This window comes from Saimiri boliviensis, chromosome 6 (genome assembly GCF_048565385.1).
Source record: "Saimiri boliviensis isolate mSaiBol1 chromosome 6, mSaiBol1.pri, whole genome shotgun sequence".
Lineage (NCBI taxonomy): Eukaryota > Metazoa > Chordata > Mammalia > Primates > Cebidae > Saimiri > Saimiri boliviensis.
This window is the reverse complement of record NC_133454.1, coordinates 46406451-46431549: the sequence shown is the minus strand read 5'-3', so window position 1 is coordinate 46431549 and position 25099 is coordinate 46406451. Positions and strand designations below refer to the sequence as shown.

General features: G+C 37.0%; 1 protein-coding gene across 3 annotated transcripts in view; it reads left to right on the top strand.

The window, feature by feature from the left end:
* The window catches only part of ARHGAP20 (Rho GTPase activating protein 20), a 114933-nt gene that overhangs the window by 38265 nt on the left and 51569 nt on the right, over positions 1–25099 (top strand). For 2 of the 3 annotated variants that reach the window (XM_039471507.2, XM_074400563.1), the window contains exon 3: positions 24876–25040. In XM_039471507.2, the coding sequence (XP_039327441.1) occupies positions 24876–25040 (165 nt within the window). The remainder of the gene's footprint in view (positions 1–24875; positions 25041–25099) is intronic. The other variant, XM_074400562.1, reaches the window with a different exon arrangement.

The window sequence follows — 25099 nt, the reverse complement described above, 5'->3', positions numbered from 1 at the left end:
TTTAATGTAAACTATATCTCCTTCACTATACATGTTAACATAATCATTTCTTTAGGTTTCTGTCTCTTAATGGCTAGTGACTATCTCATAGCCAGGTTTAGTTTCTTATTCTCTAGTCCTGATAAATCCAGCTTTATATTTCCTTTCTATGATCTCAGAATCAGAAATTTGGAACCAGAATGGACTTAACAACAACAGAAATTTAGCTCACATCTTAAAGGATCAAGGATTGACAAAAATATATTAAATGGCTAAAAACTGTTGCTTTCCTTAATAAAACAAATCCTCAAGAGATCGTCATTTCTATTTTAGCAATGAATAAAGGCCATGTAATCTTAAAAATTATAACATCTCTTGAATACATTAGTGACCTGAGTTTGTAAAATAATCAAGTGAACTAAATTTCAAAGAATAGCAAACTTCTCTAAAAAGAAATAGGATACATAAACTGTTTTATCTTTGGAAGAGCATGGGAGGAAGAGGTAACCATCAACAAAGTGGGTAAAAAGAAATCAATTTAAAGTCGAATGCATTTCTTAAAGGCACCAAGTATGGGCTAAAGTATCTGTAACTGGGAACCCCAGAACACAAAGAGAGTTGATATTCATGTGCAGGTTCTTTTCCATAGGCCTCCACTGATTTTCTCCCCCAAAAAGTTTGGAGGTAGTTCAGGAGGAGATGGAAGAGAGCCTACTCAGCAGCAGAGCATGCAGAAGTTGATTTGTTGACTCAGCGAGACAGGCCTGAAGCACTGGCTTCTTTCTCAGAACTTTTTTAATAATCACAATGGAGGAGCAGGAAACTCTCATCCCCAGGGCCTAGGTGAACTTCTGTTACTTCCTGGGGAGAGGTAGAAGCAAAACCCATGTGCCTTTTGGAGAGGGAACTCTCTCCCTTACTCATAGGACTCAGGCAAATACCCACTGGAGAAGAAGTAGGTGGAAAAGCCTCTTTGTCTCTGGATTCTGCACCAATATAAAGCAGAGGTCTGCTACCACTGAAGAAGCTGGAAACTTTTGCCCAAGAGCTTCCAACAATTCAAAGTAGAATTTGGTAACCATAGGATTGAGGAGGGGCAGGAAAATGAGAATACCCTACTGCAGAGGCTTAGGTACACAGGCTTAGCCTAAGATGGACTAAGAATCTCACACCTACCCACCAAAAGCCTAATGCTGAGTAACAAGCAGCAGGAGTCTACTGCTGGAGGAGGGGCAGTAGCCACCAAGAGACTCCCCCCATACTCCCTCCCCAACATAGTCCCAGCATTTAGGGACTGCTGAAAGTTGAAAGTAGAGAGAGCAGCAACAGTGAGAAAACTCTTTAGCATCCCAGACAACACACTAAGACCCGTGCTTTTATAGAGTTTACATGCTAGTGGAGGGATGTGGATAGCAAAACACACAAATTAACGTAGTAGAAGGTAAAGCTGTTCTCACGTCTAGTATGAGAAAATAAACCAGAGCAATTAGAGAGTGACTGGGTTAGAATAGTTAGGAAAGGCCTCCCTGATCTTAGATACCTATTAACATCCCATAGAAGATACTCAGAGAAATGCCTGGCCCTAAGGGAAATAGAGACAATCACATAGCCTTAGGAAATGTCATAAAATAGGACTTGTTCTTTAACCTCTTTTTTGGTTATCTCTGTGCCAACCCCAAGGAGCTCCTAGATTAAAGAGTGAGAGATCAGAGTTAGATACTCTCACCCACTTCAAAGACTTGCCTCTTCCTTAATCACTAACCTTTAAGTATTTGCCACTTTCAGAGGAAACCCATGACTGTCTATAAGAGCTTCACAGGACCATAACAAGATAGATAATCATAATCATAATTTATTTAGTAAATACTTATGAGTATTTCCTATGGTCAAGCACTTCAAGAACACAGCAGTAAACAAGACAGACAACAACCCTTGGCATTGTGAAGCTTACATTGTTCCAAATGCAAAACACATTAATCCTAGCTGTAATTCACATACAGGTCTCTCATGCTTCCTCTTTCCAGGTTTAACTGCTAGTAATTCATTGATAAGGTAGCTTTAAATCTCATTCTCACTAAACTTTAGGATTCTTTCTAAGACAGGGACTCTTGCTGCTGTACTTGTAGTTGGTAACAGCTAGTTTAAAATTTTCTGTTCCCTGATAATTTCGTTTGTCCTTGCCTTGTCTCATTAGATTGTTTGCTTAATGAAAGAAGGGATTCTGATTTATTCTGCCGATGTTTTGGGCACATTAGATTCTGGTTTCAGGAGAGAAGAGAGCTTTCTCCCAATCCCCTTTTTGTTTTCTTCTCTTTCAGAAAGCTAACTACTTAGCTTCCTGGTGCTAAATAAAGAAGAATGTAGTCTAGGTTAGCTCAAATGTAGTTAATTTGAATCTGTTTTTGTGGAATACTAACTCACTTTAGATCTTCAGAGTTGGGGTCAGTGGAGAAGCTTTTTCTAAAGAATGAGAATGAAGCTTCTACTGGAATCTAATTATATTCTGCTTAAAGATTTATTCTCAGGCTAGGCTTGGTGACTCACGCCTATAATCCCAGCACTTTGGGAGGCCGAGGCAGGCAGATCACAAGGTCAGACGTTTGAAACCAGCCTGGCCAACATGGTCAAACCTCATCTCTACTAAAAATACAAAAGGCACACACCTGTAATCCCAGCTACTCAGGAGGCTGAGGCAGGAGGAGAATCACTTGAACCTGGAGGCTGAGGTTGCAGTGAGCCGAGATCGTGCCACTGTACTCCAGCCTGGGTGACAGAGGGAGACTCTGTCTTAAAACAGAAAACAAAAAACAAAACAAACAAACAAAAATACAAAGATTTATTCTCAAATCTTCTCCCAAACCCTAGATTGAGAAACATGTGGAATTTATTTACAATATAATTTTATTGGGAATGATAGAATTGGTTGAGCACTTTCCCTCTAACCTCTCTTTTCAGGTAAGCCTTTATGCTGGGGAATTTTGCTTCAGCACTTACGCTGAATGTTCAGAGAAAGGACCTTATAGCATTGAAGTAAACTTTTCACAGTCTGGAAATAAATCAGACCACATGTGTGTTTGCTCAGTTCTACCAACACAGATGCAATGCATGCTTTCTGCTTTGTTAGGCAATGATGTCATTTCAGCTATGTGAAAAATTATTTAAAATGTGGTTCGGTTTTAGTTAAGCTATCAATTTGATTTTGTCTGGTTTTTAATATGTGGCTTTCACACTTTAACATGTATCAGCAGTTCCTTATAAACTCTTAATTATTACTAACATTTTAAAGACTTTAAGTAAAATAGAAATTAAGACATTTGTTATTTAGCACTAATTTATGATCATCGTGATTAATCTCTTGATATTTTGAATGTAAGGAAAATGTTTTTGAAAATGATGACTTTTAACATGATTTTAATATGATGGCTCCCCATAACTGGTGTCCAATGGGTAAGTACTTTAATTCTTCTTGTTTTCCTTCAGTTCAGTTTCAATTTCAGTTCAGCAAATATTTGTGAGTATATATCAGGCTTTGTATTTTTTTATTTTACTTTAAGTTCCAGAGTACATGTCCAGGATGTTCAGGTTTGTTACATAGATAAATGTGTGCCATGGTGGTTTGCTGCACCTGTCAACCCATCGCCTGGGTATTAAGCCCAGCATGCATTAGCTAGTTTTCCTGATACTCTCCCTCCCAACCATCTCCATAGGTCCTAGTGTATATTGTTCCCATCCCTGTATCCATATGTTCTTATTATTCAGCTCCCACTTACATAAGTGAGAACATGAAGTGTTTGGTTTTCTCTTCCTGCATTAGTTTGTATTCAGCTCTGTCCATGTCCCTGCAAAGGACATGATCTTGTTCCTCTTTATGGCTACCTAGTATTCCATGGTATATATATACCACATTTTCTTTACCCAGTCTGTCATTAATGGGCATTTGGGTTGATTCCATGTCTTTGCTATTGTGCTGCAATGAACATACATGTGCATGTATCTTTATAATAGAATGATTTATATTCCTTTGGATATATACCCAGTAATGGGATTGCTGGGTCAGATGGTATTTCTGGTTCTAGGTCTTTGAGGAATTGCCACACTGTCTTCCACAATGGCTGAACTAATTTACATTCCCACTAACAGTGTAAAAGCATTCCGGTTTCTCTGCAACCTCTCCAGCATCTATTGTTTCTTGACTTTTTAATAATCACCATTCTGACTGGTGTGAGATGGTATCTCATTGTGATTTTGATTTGCATTTCTCTAATTATCAGGAATGTTGAGCTTTTTCTTTTATCTTTGTTGGCCACATTAATGTCTTCTTTTGAGAAGTGTCTGTTTATGTCCTTTACCCACTTTTTAATGGTTTTTTTTTTTCTTGTAAATTTGTTTTAAGTTCCTTGAAGATTCTGGATATTAGACCTTTGTCAGATGGATAAATTGTAAAAATGTTCTGCCATTCTATAGGTTGTCTATTCACTGTATTTCTTTTGCTGTGCAGAAGCTCTTTAGTTTAATTAGATCCCATCTTTCAATTTTCGCTTTTGTTGCAGTTGCTTTTTACATTTTTGTTATGAAACCTTTGCCCATGCCTATGTCTTGAATGGTATTGCCTAGATTTTCTTCTAGGATTTTTATAGTTTGGGGTTTTTCCTTTAAGTCTTTAATCCATCTTGAGTTAATATAGGATGTAAGGAAAGGGTCCAGTTTCAATTTTCTGTGTATATGGCTAGTCAGTTCTCAGAGCACCATTTATTAAGTAAGGAATCCTTTTCCTATTGCTTGTTTTTGTCAGGTTTGTCAAAGATCAGACGGTGGTAGATGTGCAGTCTTATTTCTGAATTCTCTAATCTGTTCCATTGGTCTATGTGTCTATTTTGTGCCAGTACCATACTGTTGTTTTTTTTTTTTTAACTGTAGTCTTGTAGTATAGTTTGAAGCAATATGATCATTTTCACAATGTTGATTCTTCCTATACATGGAATGTTTTACCTTATGTTTGTGTCCTCTCTGATTTCCTTGAGCAGTGGTTTGTAGTTCTTCTTGAAGAGTTCCTTTACTTCCCTTGTTAGCTGTAGTCTTAGGTATTTTATTCTCTCTGTATCAATTGTGAATGGAAGTTCATTCATGATTTGGCTCTCTGCTTATCTGTTGTTAGTGTGTAGGAATGCTTGTGATTTTTGCACATTTATTTTATATCCTAAGACTTTTCTGAAGTTGCTTATCAGCTTAAGAAGCTTTTGGGCTGAGACTATAGAGTTTTTCAGATATAGGATCATGTCATCTGTAAACAGAGCCAATTGTACTTCCTCTCTTCCTATCTGAATACCTTTTATTTCTTTCTCTTGCCTGATCACCCTGGCCAGAACTTCCAATACTATGTTGAATGGGAATGGAGAGAGAGCACATAATTGTTTTGTGTCAGTTTTCAAGAGAAATGCTTCCAGCCTTTGCCTATTCAGTATGATACTGGCTGTGGGTTTGTCATAGATGGCTCTTATTATTTTGAGGTATGTTCCTTAAATACCTAGTTTATTGAGAGTCTTTAACAATAAACTCAGTGCTTTTACTGAAGCCCTTTTCTGCATATATTGAGATAATCATGTAGTTTTTGCCTTTAGTTCTGTTTATGTGATGAATTACATTTATCAGTTTGCATATGTTGAATCAACCTTGCATCCCAGGGATGAAGCCAACATGATCATGGTGGATAAGCTTTTTGATGTGCTGCTAGATTCAGTTTCCCAGTATTTTATTGAGAATTTTTGCATTGATGTTCATCAGGGATATTGGCCTGAAGTTTTCTTTTTTTGTTGTATCACTCCCAGGTTTTGGTATCAGGATGATGCTGGTCTCATAAAATGAGTTAGGGAGGAGTCCCTCCCTTTCAATTGTTTGGAATAATTTGAGAATAAATGGTACCAGCTCCTCTTTGCACCTCTGGTAGAATTCAGCTGTAAATCTGTCTGGTCCTGGGATTTTTTTTGGTTGGTAGGCTGTTTATTACTGCCTCAATTTCAGAACTTGTTGTTGGTCTATTCAGGGATTCAGCTTCTTCCTATTTCAGTCTTGGAAGGGAGGGTGTTATGTGTCCAGGAACGTATCCATTTCTTCTTGATTTTCTAGTTTATTTGCATAGAGGTGTTCATTGTATTGTCTGATGGTTGTTTATATTTCTGTGGGGTCAGTTATATCCCATTTACCATCTATTCTTTTGTCTATTTGATTCTTCTCTCTCCTTTATTAGTCTAGCTAGCAGTCTATCCATTAATATTTCTTTTTTTTTTTTTTCCCTTCAAAAAACTAGCTCCTGGATTCGTTGTTGTTTTCAAGGGTTTTTTTGTGTGTGTCTCTGCCTTCTTCAGTTCCACTCTGATCTTGGTTATTTCTTGTTTTTGCTAGTTTTGGGGTTTGTTTGCTCTTGGTTCTCTAGTTCTTTATGTGATGTAAGGATATCTTTCTAGACTTTGATGTGGGCACATATATAGTGCTATAAACTTCCCTCTTAACACTACTTTAGCTGCATCCCAGAGATTCTGGTATGTTGTCTCTTTGTTCTATTAGTTTCAAATAACTTCTTGATTTCTGCCTTAATTTCATTCCAGGAGTCATTCAGGAGCAGGTTGTTCAATTTCCATGTAGTGTGGTTTTGAGTGAGTTTCTTAATCTTGAGTTCTAATTTGATTGTGCTGTGGTCTGAGAGACCATTAGGATTTCAATTCTTTTGCATTTGCCGAGCAGTGTTTTACTTCCAATTATGTGATCAATTTTAGAGTAAGTGCTATGTGGCTAGGCTTCATAGTTTGTAAGTAGCAAAACTGAAAGATTTGTCTTCACATCAGAGTTTAGAATTCCAAAACTACTTTGGACATCTTAGCATATGCGTACACAACCCAGGTCTCTGAGAGGGGTGAGTCTGAATTAGAGTTTCAGCTTGGACAAGAGAGACAGTTGGCTTACGTTATTTCTAACAGCTTCTAAATTTTCTCACTTCATAGAATGCTTTAATCACTTGAAAAAAGCCTGCTGCTATGAACTAAATTGCATGAAGTACTAATCTTTCTCAAATTCTCCCTGCTTCATTTTTTTATTTTAATTTAGAAGCACTCGTGGAAAATAATTCCAGCAATCGAGTGGTGTGGATGTATAGGTGGGACTACAGTCATAAAGGTAGAGAATGGGAGCAGATAAGCAGATAGGTCTACCTCCCCTCGGGAGAGTTAGTTACTTTCTTTATCCTGTATTCCATTGGGTTACTGGAACTGTGGTAATTGTCAGCCAAAAGAGAGGAAAACCTCTCTTTCCCACCCGCATTCTACTCCGAATAACAAAGATTATTAGATTATTAGTAGCACCACAGATTTAGATCAAAGTGGCTTTAGGGCTTCTCTACTTTTCTATTGAGAGAAGAAAGTAAGGATGCTATTTAGCTATTCATTCTGCAACATTTGAATCCTCTGTACCTGGCACAGTTGTAGGAACAGGGGTTCAGAAATAAGGTTTGCATCTCACCTTGATACATACTGTAAAGTGCCCCCTAGGAGCTTATCATACAGTTAGGGAAACATGGCATATAGATATAAAATAAGTAGAAAACATAAGAGATAATGTATAATTAAGTGCTAAGTAGCACATTGTAGACTGTAAGTATATTCAGTCAACAAATAATTTTAACACCCATTATATGTCAGATACTGCTCATATACCAGGGATACAGATTTGTTAAAAAAGATTTCATATAGTTTATGTGCTTAGATAGGAGAAAGATCAAGAAATGGAGGTAATTTAAGCATAAGCTATGGAATTTTTATTGTCCTAGTGTCCTTTTAGCAAAGTTTTTTTTTTTTTTTTTTTCATTATGACCTGTGTCATTCAACCAGAGAACTGGAAAAATAGAGATCTAGTAAAACTAGATTTTAAACAATACTGCCAAAACTGCTGTTTCTGTTCAAAATTTTATGTCTAATCCAAAGTCTACTTGTTTTAAGCTTCAGGAAACCATTGTTCCAGGTCTGGCTTTGCAATAAGTAGCTTTGTGAACTTTTAGCATATCACACATCTTTTTATTCTACAGTTTTTCTTTTGTCTAAAATGTAACTCTCTGAAAGACTCAAATGAAATGCTGATTCTGTGAAGTTTTTTCTTATGTCTTTTTTGCTGCCTGCCCCACTTCTTCCCACCTCACCACCTCATTGGAAGGACACGTTCTGACTCCTAAACTCTCAATATTTGAAACTCTCTTAATATCCTACTTCTCTGTGATAACACCTTTAAGCTTGTCTCATTTTTACATCTAAATACTTTGTTTTTAGTACATACTGCTGGCAATCAACATGTGCCTGATCATTTCAGAGAATTTCTGTTTTTTGTTTGTTTGTTTGTTTCATTTCTTATTTTGGCAACAGTGAAATGAAAAAGGTTGGTTGGGTGTGGTGGCTTACACCTGTAATCCTGGCACTTTGGGAGGCTGAGACAGGAAGATCACTTAAGGCCAGGAGTTTGAGATCAGCCTGGGAAACATAGCGAGACTCCCTTCTCGCTCAAAAAGAAAAAAAAAAAAAAGAGGAAGAAGAAAAAGAAATGAAATTTGTTAAAGTTGTACAGAGTAAAAAGAGTTATTTAAATGCCAGGCCTCTTAAGGAATGTTATAGAAAATGTTTTTTATTTATTCATTTATTTATTTTTAAGGTACTTTTTTTTGTACTTTAAGTTCTGGGGTACATGTGCAGATCATGCAGCATTGTTGCATAGGTACATACATGGCAAGGTGGTTTGCTGCCTTCATTCTCCCATAATCTATATCTGGTACTTCTCCCCTTATTATCCCTCCCCACCCTCTGCTATCCCCAACTGACTGCAGTGTGTGATGCTCCCCTCCCTGTGTCCACCTGTTCTAATTGTTCAACACCCCGCTATGAGTGATAACATGTGTTGTTCGGTTTTCTGTTCTTGTGTCAGTTTGCTGAGAATGATAGTTTCCAGATTCATCCACGTCCCTACAAAGGAAATAAACTCATCGTTTTGTATGGCTGCATAGTGTTCCACAGTGTATACGTGCCACATTTTCTTTATCCAGTCTATCGTTGATGGCCATTTATGTTGGTTCCAGGTCTTCGCTATTGTAAACAGTGCCACAATGAACATACGTGTGCATGTGTCTTTATAATAGAATGATTTATAATTTGTTGGGTATATGCTCAGTAATGGGATTACTGAGTTAAATGATATTTCTGTTTCTAGGTCCTTGAAGAATTGCCATACTGTCTTCCACAATGGTTGCACTAATTTGCACTTCCACCAACAGTATAAAAGTGTTCCTATTTCTCCACATCCTCTTCAGCATCTGTTGTCTCCAGATTTTTTAATAATCACCATTCTAACTGGTGTGAGATGGTATCTCAATGTGGTTTTGATTTGCATTTCTCTAATGACCAGTGATAATGAGCATTTTTTCCTATTGTTTGTTGGCCTCATATATGTCTTCTTTTGAAAAGTGTCTGTTCATACCCTTTGCCCACTTTCGAATGTTTTTTTGTTTTTTGTTTTTTGTTTTTTTTATTTTTATTTTTATTTTTATAAATCTGTTTCTGTTCTTTGTAGATTCTGGATATTAGCCCTTTTGTCAAATGGATAGATTGCAAAAATTTTTGCCCATTCTGTTGGTTACTGGTTCACTCAAATGATTGTTTCCTTTGCTGTACAAAAGCTCTGGAGTTTAATTAAATACAATTTGTCTATTTTGGCTTTTGTTGCCATTGCTTTTGGTGTTTTAGCCATGAAGTCCTTGCCTATGCCTATGTCCTGAATGGTTTTGCCTAGGTTTTCTTCTAGGGTTTTTAAGATGTTAGATCTTATGATTAGATCTTTAATCCATCTGGAGTTAATTTTAGTGTAAGATGTCAGGAAGGGGCCAGTTTCTGCTTTCTACACATTGCTAGCCACTTTTCCCAACACCATTTATTAAACAGGGAATCCTTTCCCAATTGCTTGTTTTTCTCAGGTTTGTCAAAGATCAGATGATTATAGATGTATGGTGTTGCTTCTGAGGCCTCTGTTCTGTTCCATTGGTCTGTGTCTCTGTTTTGGTACTAGTACCATGCTGTTTTGATTACTGTGGCCTTGCAGTATAGTTTAAAGTCAGGTAGCATGATGCCTCCTGACTTTTTTGTTCTTTTTGCTTAGGATTGTCTTGGCTATGTGGGCTCTTTTTGGTTCCATATAAAATTTGAAGTGATTTTCTCCTGTTCTGTGAAGAGGGTCATTGGTAGCTTGATGGGGATAGGGTTGAATATATAAATTACTATGGGCAGTATGGCCATTTTCATGATGTTGATTCTTCCCAGTCATGAGCATGGAATGTTTTTCCATCTGTATGTGTCCTCTCTTATTTCATTGAGCAGTGGTTTGTAGTTCTCCTTGAAGACGTCCTTTACATCCTTTGTTAGTTGTGCCTAGGTATTTTATTCTCTTTGTAGTAATTGTGAATGGGAGTTCACTTTTGATTTGGCTCTCTGTCTGTTACTGGTGTATAGAAATGCTTGTGATTTCTGCACACTGATTTTGTATTCTGAGACTTTGCTGAAGTCGCATATCAGTTTCAGGAGATTTTGGGCTGAGACGATGGTGTCTTCTAAATATACAATCATTCCATCTGCAAATAGAGATAATTTGGCTTCCTCTTTTCCTAATTGAATACCCTTTATATCTTTTCCTTGCCTGATTTCCCTAGCTAGAACTTCCAATACTGTATTGAATAGGAGTGGTGAGAGAGGGCATCCTGGTCTATTGCCAGATTTCAAAGGGAATGCTTCCAGCTTTTGCCCATTCAGTATGATACTGACTGTGGGTTTGTTGTAAATAGCTTTTATTATTTTGAGATATGTTCCATCTATACCTAATTTATTGAGGGTTTTTAGCATAAAGCACTGTTGAATTTTGTCAAAGCCCTTCTCTGCATCTATTGAGATAAACATGGTTTTTTTTCTTTGGTTCTGTTTATGTATGGATTATGTTTATAGATTTGCAGATGTTGAACCAGCCTTGCATCCCTGGAATGAAGCCTACTTGGTCATGATGAATAGGCTTTTTGATGTACTGTTGCATTCTGTTTGCCAGTATTTTATTGAAGATTTTTGCATCAATGTTCATCATGGATATTGGCCTGAAGTTTTCTTTTTTAGTTGTGTCTCTGCCCAGTTTTGGTATTAGGATGATGTTGATCTCATAAAATGAGTTGGGGAGGATTCCCTGTTTTTGTATCACTTGGAATAGTTTCAGAAGGAATGGTACCAGCTCCTCTTTGTACATCTGGCAGAATTCAGCTGTAAACCCATCTGGACCCAGGCTTCTTTTAGTTGATAGGTTATTACTTCCTGCCTCAACTTCAGCCCTTGTTATTGGTCTATTCAGGGTTTCAACTTCTTCCTGGTTTAGTCTTGGGAGAGAGCAAATGCCCAGGAATTTGTCCATTTCTTCCGGATTTACTGGTTTGTGTGCATAGAGTTGTTTGTAGTAATCTCTGATGGTAGTTTGTATTTCTGTGGAATTGGTGGTGATGTCCCCTTTATCGTTTTTTATTGCATCTATTTGAATCTTCTCTCTTTTCTTTTTTATTAATATGGATAGCTGTCTATCTATTTTGTTGATTTTTTTCAAAAAACCAGCTCCAAGATTTGTTGATTTTTTGAAGGGTTTTTTGTGTCTCTCTCTCCTTCAGTTCTGCTCTGATCTTAGTTATTTCTTGTCTTCTGCTAGCTTTCAAGTTCTTTTGATCTTGCTCCTCTAGCTCTTTCAATTTTGATGATAGTATATTGATTTTAGAACTTTCCTTGCTCCTCATATGGGCATTTATTGCTGTGAATTTTCCTCTATACACTGCTTTAAATGTGTCCCAGAGATTCTGGTATGTTGTGTCTTTGTTCTTGTTGGTTTCAAAGAACATCTTTATTTCTGCCTTCATTTCATTGCTTATCCAGTCGACATTCAGGAGTCAGTTGTTCATTTTCCATGAAGTTGTGAGGTTTTGAGTGAGTTTATTAATCCTGAGTTCCAATTTGATTGCACTGTGGTCTGAGAGACTGTTATGATTTCCATTTTTTTGCATTTGCTGAGGAGTGATTTACTTCCAATTATGTGGTCAATTTTAGAGTAAGTGCAATGTGGTGCTGAGAAGAATGTATATTCTTTAGATTTGGGGTTGAGAGTTCTGTACATGTCTATTATGTTTGCTTGGTCCAGATCTGCGTTCAAGTCCTGAATTTCCTTGTTGATTTCCTGTCTTGTTGATCTGTCTAATATTGACAGTGGAGTGTTAAAGTCTCCCACTATTATTGTGTGGGAATTGTATTCTCTTTGTAGGTCATTAAGGACTTGCTTTATGTATCTGGGTGCTCCTGTATTGGTTGCATATATATTAGAATAGTTAGATCTTCTTGTTTTATTGATCTTTTTACCACATAATATCATTCTTTTTCTCTTTTGATTTTTGTTGGTTTAAAGTCCATTTTATCAGAGACCAGGACTGCCACCCTTGCTTTTTTTTCTCTCCATTTGCTTGGTAAATCTTCTTCCATCCCTTTATTTTGAGTTGATGTGTGTCATTGCATGTGAGATGGGTCTTCTTAATACAGCACACTGATGGTTCTTGACTGTTTATTCAGTTTGCCAGTCTGTGCCTTTTGATTGAGGCATTTAGTCCATTTATATTTAACATTAATATTGTTATGTGTGAATTTGATCCTGCCATTTTATTACTGGTTGGTTGTTTTGCCCTTTGGTTGGCATAATTTCTTCATTGCATTGTTGGTCTTTACCATTTGGTTCTTTTTTGCAGTGGCTGGTACTGGTTTTTCCTTTCTGTGTTTAGTGCTTCCTTTAAGAGCTCTGGTAGGGCAGGTCTGGTAGTTTCAAAATCTCTCAGCAATTGCTTGTCTGTAAAGGATTTTATTTTTCCATCACTTAAGAAACCTAGTTTGGCTAGATATGAAATTCTGGGTTGAAAGTTCTTTTCCTTAAGGATGTTGAATATTGGCCCCCACTCTCTTCTGGCTTGTAGGGTTTCTGCCAAGAGATCCACTGTAAGTCTGATTTGCTTCCCTTTGTGGGTAATGCAACCTTTCTCTCTGGCTGCCCTTAGCATTTTTTCCTTCATTTCAACTCTCATGAATCTGACAATTGTGTGCCTTGGCATTGCTCTTCTAGAGGAGTATCATTGTGTTGTTCTCTGTATTTCCTGTATTTGAATGTTGGCCTGCCTTGCTAGGTTGGGAAAGTTTTCCTGGATAGTATCCTGAAGAGTGTTTTCCAGCTTGGATTAATTCTCGCTGTCATCCTCTGTGCACTGATCAAGTGTAGATTAGGTCTTTTCACATAATCCCATTTTTTTTGTTATATAAATTTTATTTGCAAAATTAAAACAATGCTGTTTGTCAGCCTCATACTGATCACAGGTGGCTGGAAATTCCTTCATAACAAATTTATGCTATTAATAATACATGGCAGTTTTCTAGGGAAAGCTATTATCAAAAAGGTGGAAAATGAAAATTTCTTTTTTTTTTGCATTTTATGTTTTGGGGTACATGTGAAGAACATGCAAGATTGTTGCATAGGTACACACATGGTAGTGTGATTTGCTGCCTTCCTCCCCTTCACCTATATCTGACATTTCTCCCCATGCTGTCTCCCCACCTCCCCACCCCCATCCTGTCTCCCCACCTCCCCACCCCCATCCCTCTTCCATTTCCCCCCAAAAGACCCCTGTGTGTAGTGCTCCCCTCCCTGTGTCCATGTGTTCTCATTGTTCAACACCCACCTATGAGTGAGAAAATCCCATATTTATTGAAGGCTTTGTTCATTTCTTTTCACTCTTTGTTCTCTTTTCTTGCCTATTCATTGATTTGATCTTCAATCTGTGATAGCCTTTGTTCTGCTTGATCTATTCAGCTATTGAAACTTGTATATGCTTCGTGAAGTTTTCGTACTGTGTTTTTCAGCTCCATCAAGTCATTTATGTTCTTCTCTATGCTGGTTATTCTAGTTAGCATTTTGTCTAACTGCTTTTCAAGGTTTTTAGTTTCTTTGCATTGGGATATAACATGTTCCTTTAACTCAGAGAAGTTTGTTATTACACCTTCTGAAGCCTGCTTCTGTCAGTTCATCAAATTTGTTCTCTGTCAAGCTTTGTTCCTTGCTGGTGAGGAGTTGTGATCTCATGGTGGGGGAGAGGCATTCTGGTTTTTGATGGTTTCATTCTTCCTGTGCTGTTTTCTTCCCATCTTGTTGGATTCATATAGTTTTTATCTCAGGTAGCTGCTTAGGGAGGCAGCCTTTCCTTTGTCTGCCTACAGATGTGCTGCTGGGCTGCCACGGATTCAGTGGAGCTGCTGCATCTTTTATTTACTCAGGAAAATCAGGCCTGCTTCTGCAATGGCGGCTGCCCTTTCCCCCCCACAGAGCTCGATCGTTCCTGGTCGCTCTCTAAATGATGTTCTGGGTGTGAATCTCTGGAGTGAGGTTTTTTAGCCTGCTGGGCTTTTTCAGGGGACAAGGCGGAGTGAGGGGGTAGCAGCGGGGAACTCATCCTGCCCTATGGGCTGTTTCCCTGCTTTCAATTCCCCTACTTTGTGAGGGGTGGGTAGCTCCATCCAGCCAGCTTTCTGGCTTTCGCATCAGCCAGTGATATCACCTAGATCTATGCTGACAGCGCTGGCGCCAGCCTAAGTTGCTGTTCTGCCCTATTCAGGCAGCTCACTGAGGCTTTTCAGCCCAGTGAAGATCTCCTGTTCTGTGGGTTGTAGAAAGCTTGTGTGGAGCACTGTACCTGAACCAAAGTCCCAGAGGGGGAGATCCCCTGGTCCTCTGGTTGGTTGCATATACCTCCTGGGTGAGGCAATGCCCCACCTTGCCTCAACTTGCCCTATTTGGTTTATACTCACTCTCCAACCAGACCCACAAAACGAACCTGGTACCTCGTTTGGAATTGTGGAGACCACTCAGCTTCTGCATCTCTCTTGCTGGAAGCTGCTTTCTGGAGCTGCCTCTTATTTGGCCATCTTGGGATCCAGAAATTTTATTTTTAATTAGAATATTCTCAAAAGTGACTTTATGTGGGAAGCAAAAGAGGAAGAGTCTAAAGTAACACTAGGATCCTTATGCATTGCTAGCGGGAATGTAAACTAGTATAATCCTGGTGGAAAACAGGTTAGCAGTTCCTCCGTAAGTTAAACATAGAATTACCTTACCATATGACCTAGCAATTCCACCCCTGGCTATATACATAAAAGAATTAGAAAACAGATATTCAAAAAAAAATGTATGTTAATTCTTATAACAGCACTATTCACAATAGCTAAAAGGTGAAAACAACCCAAATATTCATCAGTTAATGAATGGATAAACAAATGTGCTGTATCCACACACCAGAATATTATTCAGTAACAAAAAGACATGAAGTGCTAATATATGCTGCAACATGAACTGGTCTTGAATACATTATGCTAATTGAAAGAAATCATACATGAAAGGATACATATTGTATGATATGAAATATCCAAATAGGCAACTCTGTAGAAACAGAAAGGTGTTAGTAGTTGCCAGGCACTAGGGGGAGTGGGGAATGACTACTTATACGTATGAGATTTTCTTTAGGGATTATGAAAATATTCAGGAACTCAATAGTGATAATGGTTGTACAACACTGTCAGTGTACTAACCGCCACTGAATTATATATTTTTAAATGGTCACAATGGGACATTTTACGTGTATTTTTTATACTAGTTTTTGTTTGTTTGTTTGTTTAATAGCACAGTAGATCAAGAATCATAGACTTAATACTTTCAGAGCCCTGGGAAGTTCAGTAGACAGAGTAAAAAAGTAACAGAGGGAATGTGGTTAACTGGGCATTCAAAATCAAATGCTTTTTTTTTTTTTTTTTTTTGAGACGGAGTTTCGCTCTTGTTACCCAGGCTGGAGTGTGCAATGGCGCGATCTCGGCTCACTGCAACCTCCGCCTCCTGGGCTCAGGCAATTCTCCTGCCTCAGCCTCCTAAGTAGCTGGGATTACAGGCACGCGCCACCATGCCCAGCTAATTTTTTGTATTTTTAGTAGAGACGGGGTTTCACCATGTTGACCAGGATGGTCTCGATCTTTCGACCTCGTGATCCACCCACCTCGGCCTCCCAAAGTGCTGGGATTACAGGCTTGAGCCACCGCGCCCGGCCTCAAATGCTTTTTAAAACTCTTTCAGGGTGAGGGGGTATGAAATAAAATATGAGCGTGGGCTGTGGTTTCCAACTTCTGCTAGAAAACTGAGCCGAGCAGCTAAACTAGTTCTGCAGGAGTAGAGAATAAATCAGACTTATTTACTCCATATGTTAATATAGCACAGTATCCAGACAGTGCATATAGATGCTTGAGTATTTGTTGAATGAAAAATTTTAAAGAAGGAAATAAAGCCTGGACAGTAAGGTTATATTCTTTTTCTTGGTCAGTTTTGTCTTCAGCTCATCTCATTGCACCCCCAGTTAATCAATGTATTAATTTTAACAATCTCTATCTTTTATGTTTTCTGCTGTCTTTCCTATCCCTTTCTCACTGCCAAGTTGGGTGTGCAACATCTCTGACCTAAGATTACTGCAGTAACTTCCTAATGGTCTCACTCCAAGTTGCCTTCCTCTGTATTCTTCAATATACAGGTTGAATATTCCTGTTACAAAATGCTAGGGACTAGAATTATTTTGAATTTCTGTTTTTCTTTATTTTGGAATATTTACATGTAATGAGATACCTTGAGGATTGGACCCAAGCATAAACACATAATTTGTTTATATTTCATATACACTTTATATAATAACCTGAATGCAATTTTATAATTTTGTTCATTAAACAAAATTTTTATATTTGAGGCCAAGTGTGTAATTTGTGCTTGTGGTATCATAGTGGTACTCAAAAAATTTAGTGCTCTGGAGCAGTTTGGATTTTGGATTTTCATATAAGGGATGCTCAACATGTATTACAAAATGTAATGTCCTGTTTAAAATCCTTTAGTACTTCCAGATAAAATCTAAGCCCCATACATGATAGAAGAAATACCCATGACTTACCCCTTCCTCATCTGCTTTAATCTTTCTCAAGCCTTTATAACTCCTGCCTTTCTGAATTTTCCAGTTACTGAAGCACAAGGTGCATGTTTGGCATGCTGTTCCTTCTTAAAGTACCCTTCAGCTTTCATTGGTTTCTCTGTCCATCCTTTAGACTTTGGTTCCTCCAAGGAATTTTCCTAGCCAATGCAGTCTCAGATACCGTCTCCTGTTTTTGCTTCTTTATGCTCCTGCACGCTGCATTTCTTTTATTGCATTTACATCACTAGTTTGTCATCATGTTACTTGTCTGACTTGCCTAGGAGATTGCTAATTACTAGAGGACAAGGACCCCGTCTGTCTCCTATTCCTGGCACATGGCAGGTACCCAGCAAAGACAACCTATCACTATTGCCAATAATTTATTATATGGTAATTTTATGCACAATAAATGAACGAGAATATTTAGGATATATAAAGCAGAATATACCTGCTAGATATCATGTAAGAGATGCCAAGCAAAGATTCAGTTGATAAAAAGTTTTCATGGAAGAGTTGACATTCGGAATGGGCTTTGAGATATGGGTACATTTTGGGATGATAAATGTTATTTAGTTATTCAACAACTATCAATCAGTGCTTATGTGCTAGTTACTTTATCAGGCTTTAAGATTATCCAGATCCTATTTGGTACTTGTTACCGTAATCTCTGATTGATTACTAATAAACATAGACATTTCCAAGTATTCTGAATTTTAGTTTATTTTCTTTGTAACTTATGATTAAGCAACACTGCCTGTAAAACTGTACCTGAATATGGACTCATTTTTAGAATTAACCTTAGTTATAAATACTGATCTATTACTGTGGCCAGGCTTTGTGAAAGCTGTTTTCTAGTTTTAGTGAAAAATAACTAAGGTTCTAAAACATGTTTTTGCTTTTCAAAAATGGTCTCACAAATCCATTTGAAAAGGAATATTAAAACATAAAAAGCAGGCAACAGGTGAATTCCTAGAGTCTGCTTGTAATTGTTAGATTATTTTAGAGCTCTGTTAATTATAACTTGTAAGTCCTAATCAGGCTATATTGAAAGGCTAAATAGAAGGTTATAATCTTACCCTTTCCCCATTTCCATACTCTAAAAGAGTAAAATAAACACATCCACACTTCACTTACAAATAAACACTTCAGAGTCACATAATCGAGAAATACATTTTTAAGTAGGAGACTTTAATTAATATTGTATTAAAAACACGAAAGTTGTTTTTTGTTTCTTTCCATGAATTCTTTTTCCTTTTAAATTATGTGAGTGCTGAGATATTTACTTTTATTCTAGTGTACTGCATGAATTTTTTTAACCAATACTTAGTTTACTAAAGTCTTCAGGCATCTCTTGACACATATATAGATTTTTTAAATGACAGCCTGATAGATACACATTAATTTTATTGTGAATTCTTCCTGACACTAGCAGCAGTCTACTTATTTGAAAGTAATATCGTGAGGAGGAAAATGAGTTATTGTGTTTGACAATCCTTTGGAATTGCCTTAAAATATAAACTATTTTTAAAAATAGCCTAATTAATCTTTGGCCTAGGCCAATCCCAAGCAAAATAATAATAATAACTTTCTAATTACTTCAGATTAGTCTTTATTTATAACCATTTAAATGTTTTGGAAGTATTGTTTAAACCAGGGAGCTGCAAACCGTGACCCAGACAGGCTATTTTTGTAAATAAAGTTTTATTGAAACACAGCTGTTATAGAATATTTAGGAGACCAGAGAGACCAATGAGTGAAACAGGAGGATTTTATTAAGGTGGCCACTGGCTTAGAGGATTGGCATTTTAAGTTTGAGCCCTGGAGAAAGAAAATGGGGTACTTATTCATTTGGGATGAGGTTTACAGAATTTAGAACAAAGAACAGTTAATTAATTTGCAACATGTTTTGTGATGTATGTTTCATTTGAAAAATAGCATTTTAAGAAACATATTGTACATTTTGGGGTATTTTGTCCTGTGACCTTGCAGCTGGTTGCAAGAAAAACAAGAGTTTGAGATGCCTGGGAACTTGGCTGAGAATGTGGAGAGACTAGATAAGGTAGGTTTTACAGGGAGTTAGTTAATTTTAAGCAGAGCTGGGGGTTGGGTTTTATATTAGACAGCACACAGCACAGCAAAATTCACTTTATTATATAGCAACTACAAATTATAAGGTTTTGTTTTTACTATTATTGCTTTTATTTAATTCCCTTTTTCAGCCTCACCTATTTATTTATGTATATGATGGATTTTGCAATAAAAGATCAGAGTTGAATAGCTCTGACAGACATTATGGTATGGCCCACAAAACTTAAACTATCATCAGACCCTTTGAATAATAGTTTGAAGGTTCCTAGTTTAATCCATACTGCAATCTGATGGCTTCTTCTTGTAATCAATTTTTGGATACCTAAACCAAAATGCAAAAGATGATTTTTCCTCTTGCAAAGGTTTTCTGTTATGCAATTAAAAAATTAAAGCTCAGCAAAGTATTATTTTAGCCATTTTTTCATCCATTCATTCCTTAGTAGCCTTGTCCTTGCTCAGTTTCAACAAATAAAAGCTTTATTTTTGTTTTTTATACATTTGAAAATTATTACATACGAAAAGATTCCATTATACCTTCAACCACTCTCCCAAAAGAATTTGAGAAAGGATATTTTTCTGTGATGGTGAATGTAGGCCTTTTCTTTGTTCTCTGCTTAATTCCAACCTATAATTTCAAGCATAGAAACTCCTTTTCCCTTTTCTTTCAAAGGACTTTGATTTATTTACTTGCCTTGTCATTCACCTACATGTCTTTAAGTTATACTTAATTATATGCTTAATTAGCAAATTAGTGAGCATAATGAAATTCACTTCTTGGAAGAGGTAGCTATAGCTGAGAAATTACAGGAAATGATGGAATAACTTTCAGAAGCTCAACTTAGTTGAAGTAGAACTATAAACTACTTATACTTACCTGGAATACACTATTGTAGAATTTTACAATGTTAGAGCTAGAATGTGTTGTAGACTCAGAGAGTTGATTCAATGTGCGTTAGAATCAAACTTCAATATGCATTAGAATCACCTGACTGGCTTGTTAAACTGCAGGATGCTGAGCCAACCCTCCAGAATTTCTGATTCAATAAGCCTGAGGAAGGCCTGAGAATTTGCATTTGTTAAAGATGTTCCTGGTTGATGATTATGATGCTGATCGGGGGTCCACACAATGAGAATGAAATAGGGGAAGGGATGGCTAACCATTGAGGAATTAATTCAGAGCTATTAGGAAAGTGTATGATCCTCATACTTTTAGTATACACAGGGGAGATCAGACACTGTGACCCATGCTATTCAAACCCAAGAAATGTAGATAAGCCATAATTGTCATTTGTTATAGCTGCCACGTGAACCAGATAGTTGAGGTGACACGTCATGGCTTCTTAAACCGTATGCTTTGATGGAGACCCTGAGAAATATTTGCACTTTGAGCTCCTCGTTTAATTAGACTAATTTCTAAAAACTGTTCTCATTGTCATTATTATGGCTTTTGCTTGACTTTTAATTTAGTTTAGCTCTGGAATTGTTCCCCTGAAGTGAGTCTCAAATATGCTTAGCCGCACATTTATAAGCTATACTTTAGTGCTGGGGTGTTCTTATAGAGATAGCCAATCATATCCATTATCTGTTACCCTCTCATCAGTAATCTTAATTCCACCTTTTGGATACATGTTTAGTTAGTCCCATATATAAATTGTAAACGGAATTTAAAGATCTTCTAGTCCTAGTCCAACCAATTTACTTTACATATAGGAAACTGAGCCAACCAGATTACTTGCCCTATCACATTACTTAGCAAAAAGGCTTGGATTAGTACTCCACCCAAGACCTTAAATCCTAAACTGCTCAACTCACTCATCATGGCGGGAGGAGGGGGCTGAGTCAATGCAGTGTTTGTCCATTTGAAAGATTACATAGAATTTTTTAAAGTGCATGTTTTGAAACCATACTTGTAAATCACCTTTACTTAGTAGCAGTACATTTTGGCTACCCTAAATAGCTTCAAATCTGTAAAATGAGGAATAGTAATACCTACCTTCAGTGCTGTTTCTCTCTTACCTTTCCTTCTTCACCAGCGGTACCCACTTTAGAATCCTTAAAGTCACCTTCTAGTGTTAAACTGCTAAAAAACAAGAGTTTTTGCCTTTAGTCACTTCTCATCCTTTTACTCCTTAAATTCCAGACATTTGAGTTCTGCACATACCATTTTCCTGAAACTGTTTTCTCAAACGTCTTAATAATCAACTGATCACTTTTTTTTCCCTCAGACACCATTTCACACCTCAGCTTTTATCCCTTCTGTCAGTTTCAGCACTCCAGACCACTACTACTTTTTGTCCTTTTTCTGCTACTTCATTTGCCAGGCTCCATCTTTGTTCACAGGTCCTCTTCCCTTCGTCTCTTCCACTTTCCTCGGTGATGTGTTTCTGCCTTTTTTCTCATTTTGTGCTCCTTCCCTTTGCAGTTCTGGCCATTCCAAAGAGTTATTTATGTACCTGTCTTTGTATGACATCTGTACTTCTGACATCTCTTCCAAGTGCTGCATGCTTACCTGATTTTGCCATACCACCTAGCCTACTGATAATTTCAGACTCGGTACATTTGAAACTGAGGTCATCTCCTCTTCCTCAGCCACAATAGGCTTTCCCTTCTTTGTTCTTCATCTTCGTTAATCTCTAAAATTTGTAGATGCTCCTAGACTTACAATGGGTTATGTCAGAGTAAATCCATCATAAGTTGAGAATATCATGAGTAGAAAATGCATTTAATACACCTAACCTAGCACAGGAAAATATTAAAACTCAAAATCTGAAGTACAGTTTCTACGGAATGCATATCACTTTTACACCATCATAAAGTGAAAAAATGGTGAGTCAAACCATTATAAGTCAGAGACCATCTGTATATAGAAATGCAAAAGACCTAGATTATCTAAAACACTCTCAAGAAAGAAAAAAATTGATGGACTTAACACTATGTAATTTTATGATTTACTATAAACATAGAACAATAAGGCAGTGTGGTTATAGAATAAGAATCAACAATCATTGCAACAGAATAGAGAGCCTGGAAATAGACCTATGCTTTGTAGTCATGTAATTTTTATAAAAGTACCAAAGCAATCCACTGAGGAATGGAATTTAAAGATCTTGTAGTGCTAGTCTAACTAACTTACTTTACCTATGAGTAAGCAACAAGTCTTTGGTGCAAATGGTGCTAGAATAATGAAATGTTATATAGGAAAAAAAATGAACCTGGCCCTCTACCTTATTAAGCAGAATTAATTGGGATTGATCATAGACTTAAACGTAAAAACTAAAAATCATACACATTATAGCAGAACACATAGGATAATATCTTGATGATGTGTACAGGTGAAAGTTTCTTAGAAATGTCACAGAAAGTAAATGTCATATGAAAAAATTTGATAAACTTCATCAAAACTTAAAACTTTTTGTCAGAAATGTGGTTAAGAAAGTTTATAGGCAAGCAACAGACTAGGAGAAAATACTTTCCAAAACACATAACTTGACAAAGGAGTGGAATCTAGGATACACAAAAAAGTTCCTACAACTCAATAGATAATATGTGTATAATAACACATAACCCAGTTTTTTTTTAATGATCAAAAGATTTGAAGACAGTTCACCAATGAAGATAATGCAAATGACCAGTAAGAAGGGAAAGAAATTAGCAGAGAAATGCAAATTAAAATCCTAATTAAAGGCTGGGCATGGTGGCTCACACCTGTAATCCTAGCACTTTGGGAGGCCAAGGCAGGCGGATGAGGTGTGGTCAGGAGTTCAAGACCTGCATAGTCAGGAGTTTGAGACCAGTGTGGCCAACATGGCAAAACCCTGTTCCTACTAAAAATACAAAAATTAGTGGGGTATGATGGCACATGCCTGTAATCCCAACTGCCTGGGAGGCTGAGGCAGGAGAATCGCTTGAACTCAGGAGGTGGAGGTCTCAGTGAGCCAAGATTGCACCACTACACTCCAACCTGGGTGACAGAGCAAGACTCTGTCACAAAAAAAGAAAAAAAAAATCCTAATTAAAGGCTACTATACATCCACTAAACTGGCCAAAATTCAAAAGACTTGACAACACCAAATGTTGGCAAGGTTGTGGGCAACTGGAACTCTTCTACAGTGTTGCTGGGAATGTAAAATGTTACCATTGTTATGGAAAGCTAACTGGTAGTTTTTAATAAAATTAAACATATACCTACTCTGTGACCCAACAATTCCACTCTGAGGTATTTACCCAAGAGAAATGTAAACATAGATACAAAAAGACTAGTACAATGCTTAATAGCCATTTTATTCAGGATAGCTTAAAATGGGAAACAGCCCAAGTGTACAGCAATAGAAGAATAAACTCGGGTATATTTATATATTGAATACCTAAGTAAAATAAAGGAATGAAATACTGATGAATGTAATAATGTGAATGAATTCCAAAGACATGATGAGGAAATAATGTCTTACACAAAAGAGTAGATACTATGGTTCAATTTGTATAAAATTCTAGAACAAACAGTCTTTCACGGGGAAAAAAGAAATCAGAATAGTGGTTACCTCTGGGGTGATTGAGTAGGGATTGACTGGTATAAGGAGTTTGAGGTATTTGGGATCTGATCAAAGATTTAAAATGTGACCATTGTACTGAGTTGCATGAGAAAGTAAGTCCCTCACAGTATGAGACTGTCCAGAGGCTCATCCACCATCCAGAAGGGAAGGAAGACAAGGGAATTCCTAGGGGAGAAAGAATCAGAGCAGATATTTCTGGAGAGTACATGTCCCTTCCTCAGTAGTGAGGAAAGGCTAAGTCAGAGAGCTCTAACGGGCAGGAGCAACTTGGGGGTCTCATAACCACAGACACTCTCTTCTCAGTGGCCAGCAGGTGCTGGGTGTAGTTAGATGGATTATGCAAATCAGGCAGGCTATTACTGGCTAAAAATATGTTTGGGCTATTTTTATAATACTTGAGTATGTAAAAATTTGAGTTTGGTACTAGTGAGCTTTTGAACTAACAGGTCTCAGTCTGCAGTGAAGAAATAAACAACTTAGGAGCCAATCCATAGAGACTATATTTGGTTAATTTATATAACTGAGAAGGGGCAAGAGGGAATTATTTGGAGTGATGATCACTTTCTAAATCTTGTTTGAGGCTTAAATTACACAGATGAGTATATTTGTCAAAAGTCAGTAGTTATACACCTAGGATTTGTCCATTTTGTTGTATGTAAATTTTATATCAAAAGAAAAATTCAAAATAAATAATTGTATTTTACAAATAAATTAATGACTATTAATTTATTTGTAAAATAATGACATTAATAAATTAATGTCATTAGCTCTAGTTAATAGCATGTATGCTGAAGCATTTAGGGGGATATATACTGCCTGTATGCAGTTTACACTGAAATGCCAAAAATAAAATGAATTATTCTATAGACAGTTGGATAGGTATTTGATAAAGCAAGCATAGTAAAATATTAATGGTAGAATCTAGATTGAGGTATATATACATATGTTTATTATAAAACTATTTCAACTTTTCTTTGTTTCAAAATTCTCATGAGATATTAAAGACTACTGTGTGGAGAATAGACTTGGGACCAGTTAGGACACTATACCATTGTATTAAAAAATTACAGAGTTTTATAGCTTTTGACCAACTATAAGATGATCATTTGACTAATTGATCTCTGGCATTTGATCTGTTACAGGGAAAGTCCTTCTGCTAGTGTTGACACATGCACATTTCTGTCATCATTTGTGTGCTCCAATAGGACTCTGCTGATTGATGGCCGGGCAGAACTCAAAAGAGGCCTCCAGAGGCAGGAGCGGCATCTTTTCCTATTCAATGATCTGTTTGTCGTGGCCAAAATCAAGTAAGTATACTATATACTCCTGATAATCATTATAAAATTGCATTTTTACTAAAAAAAAT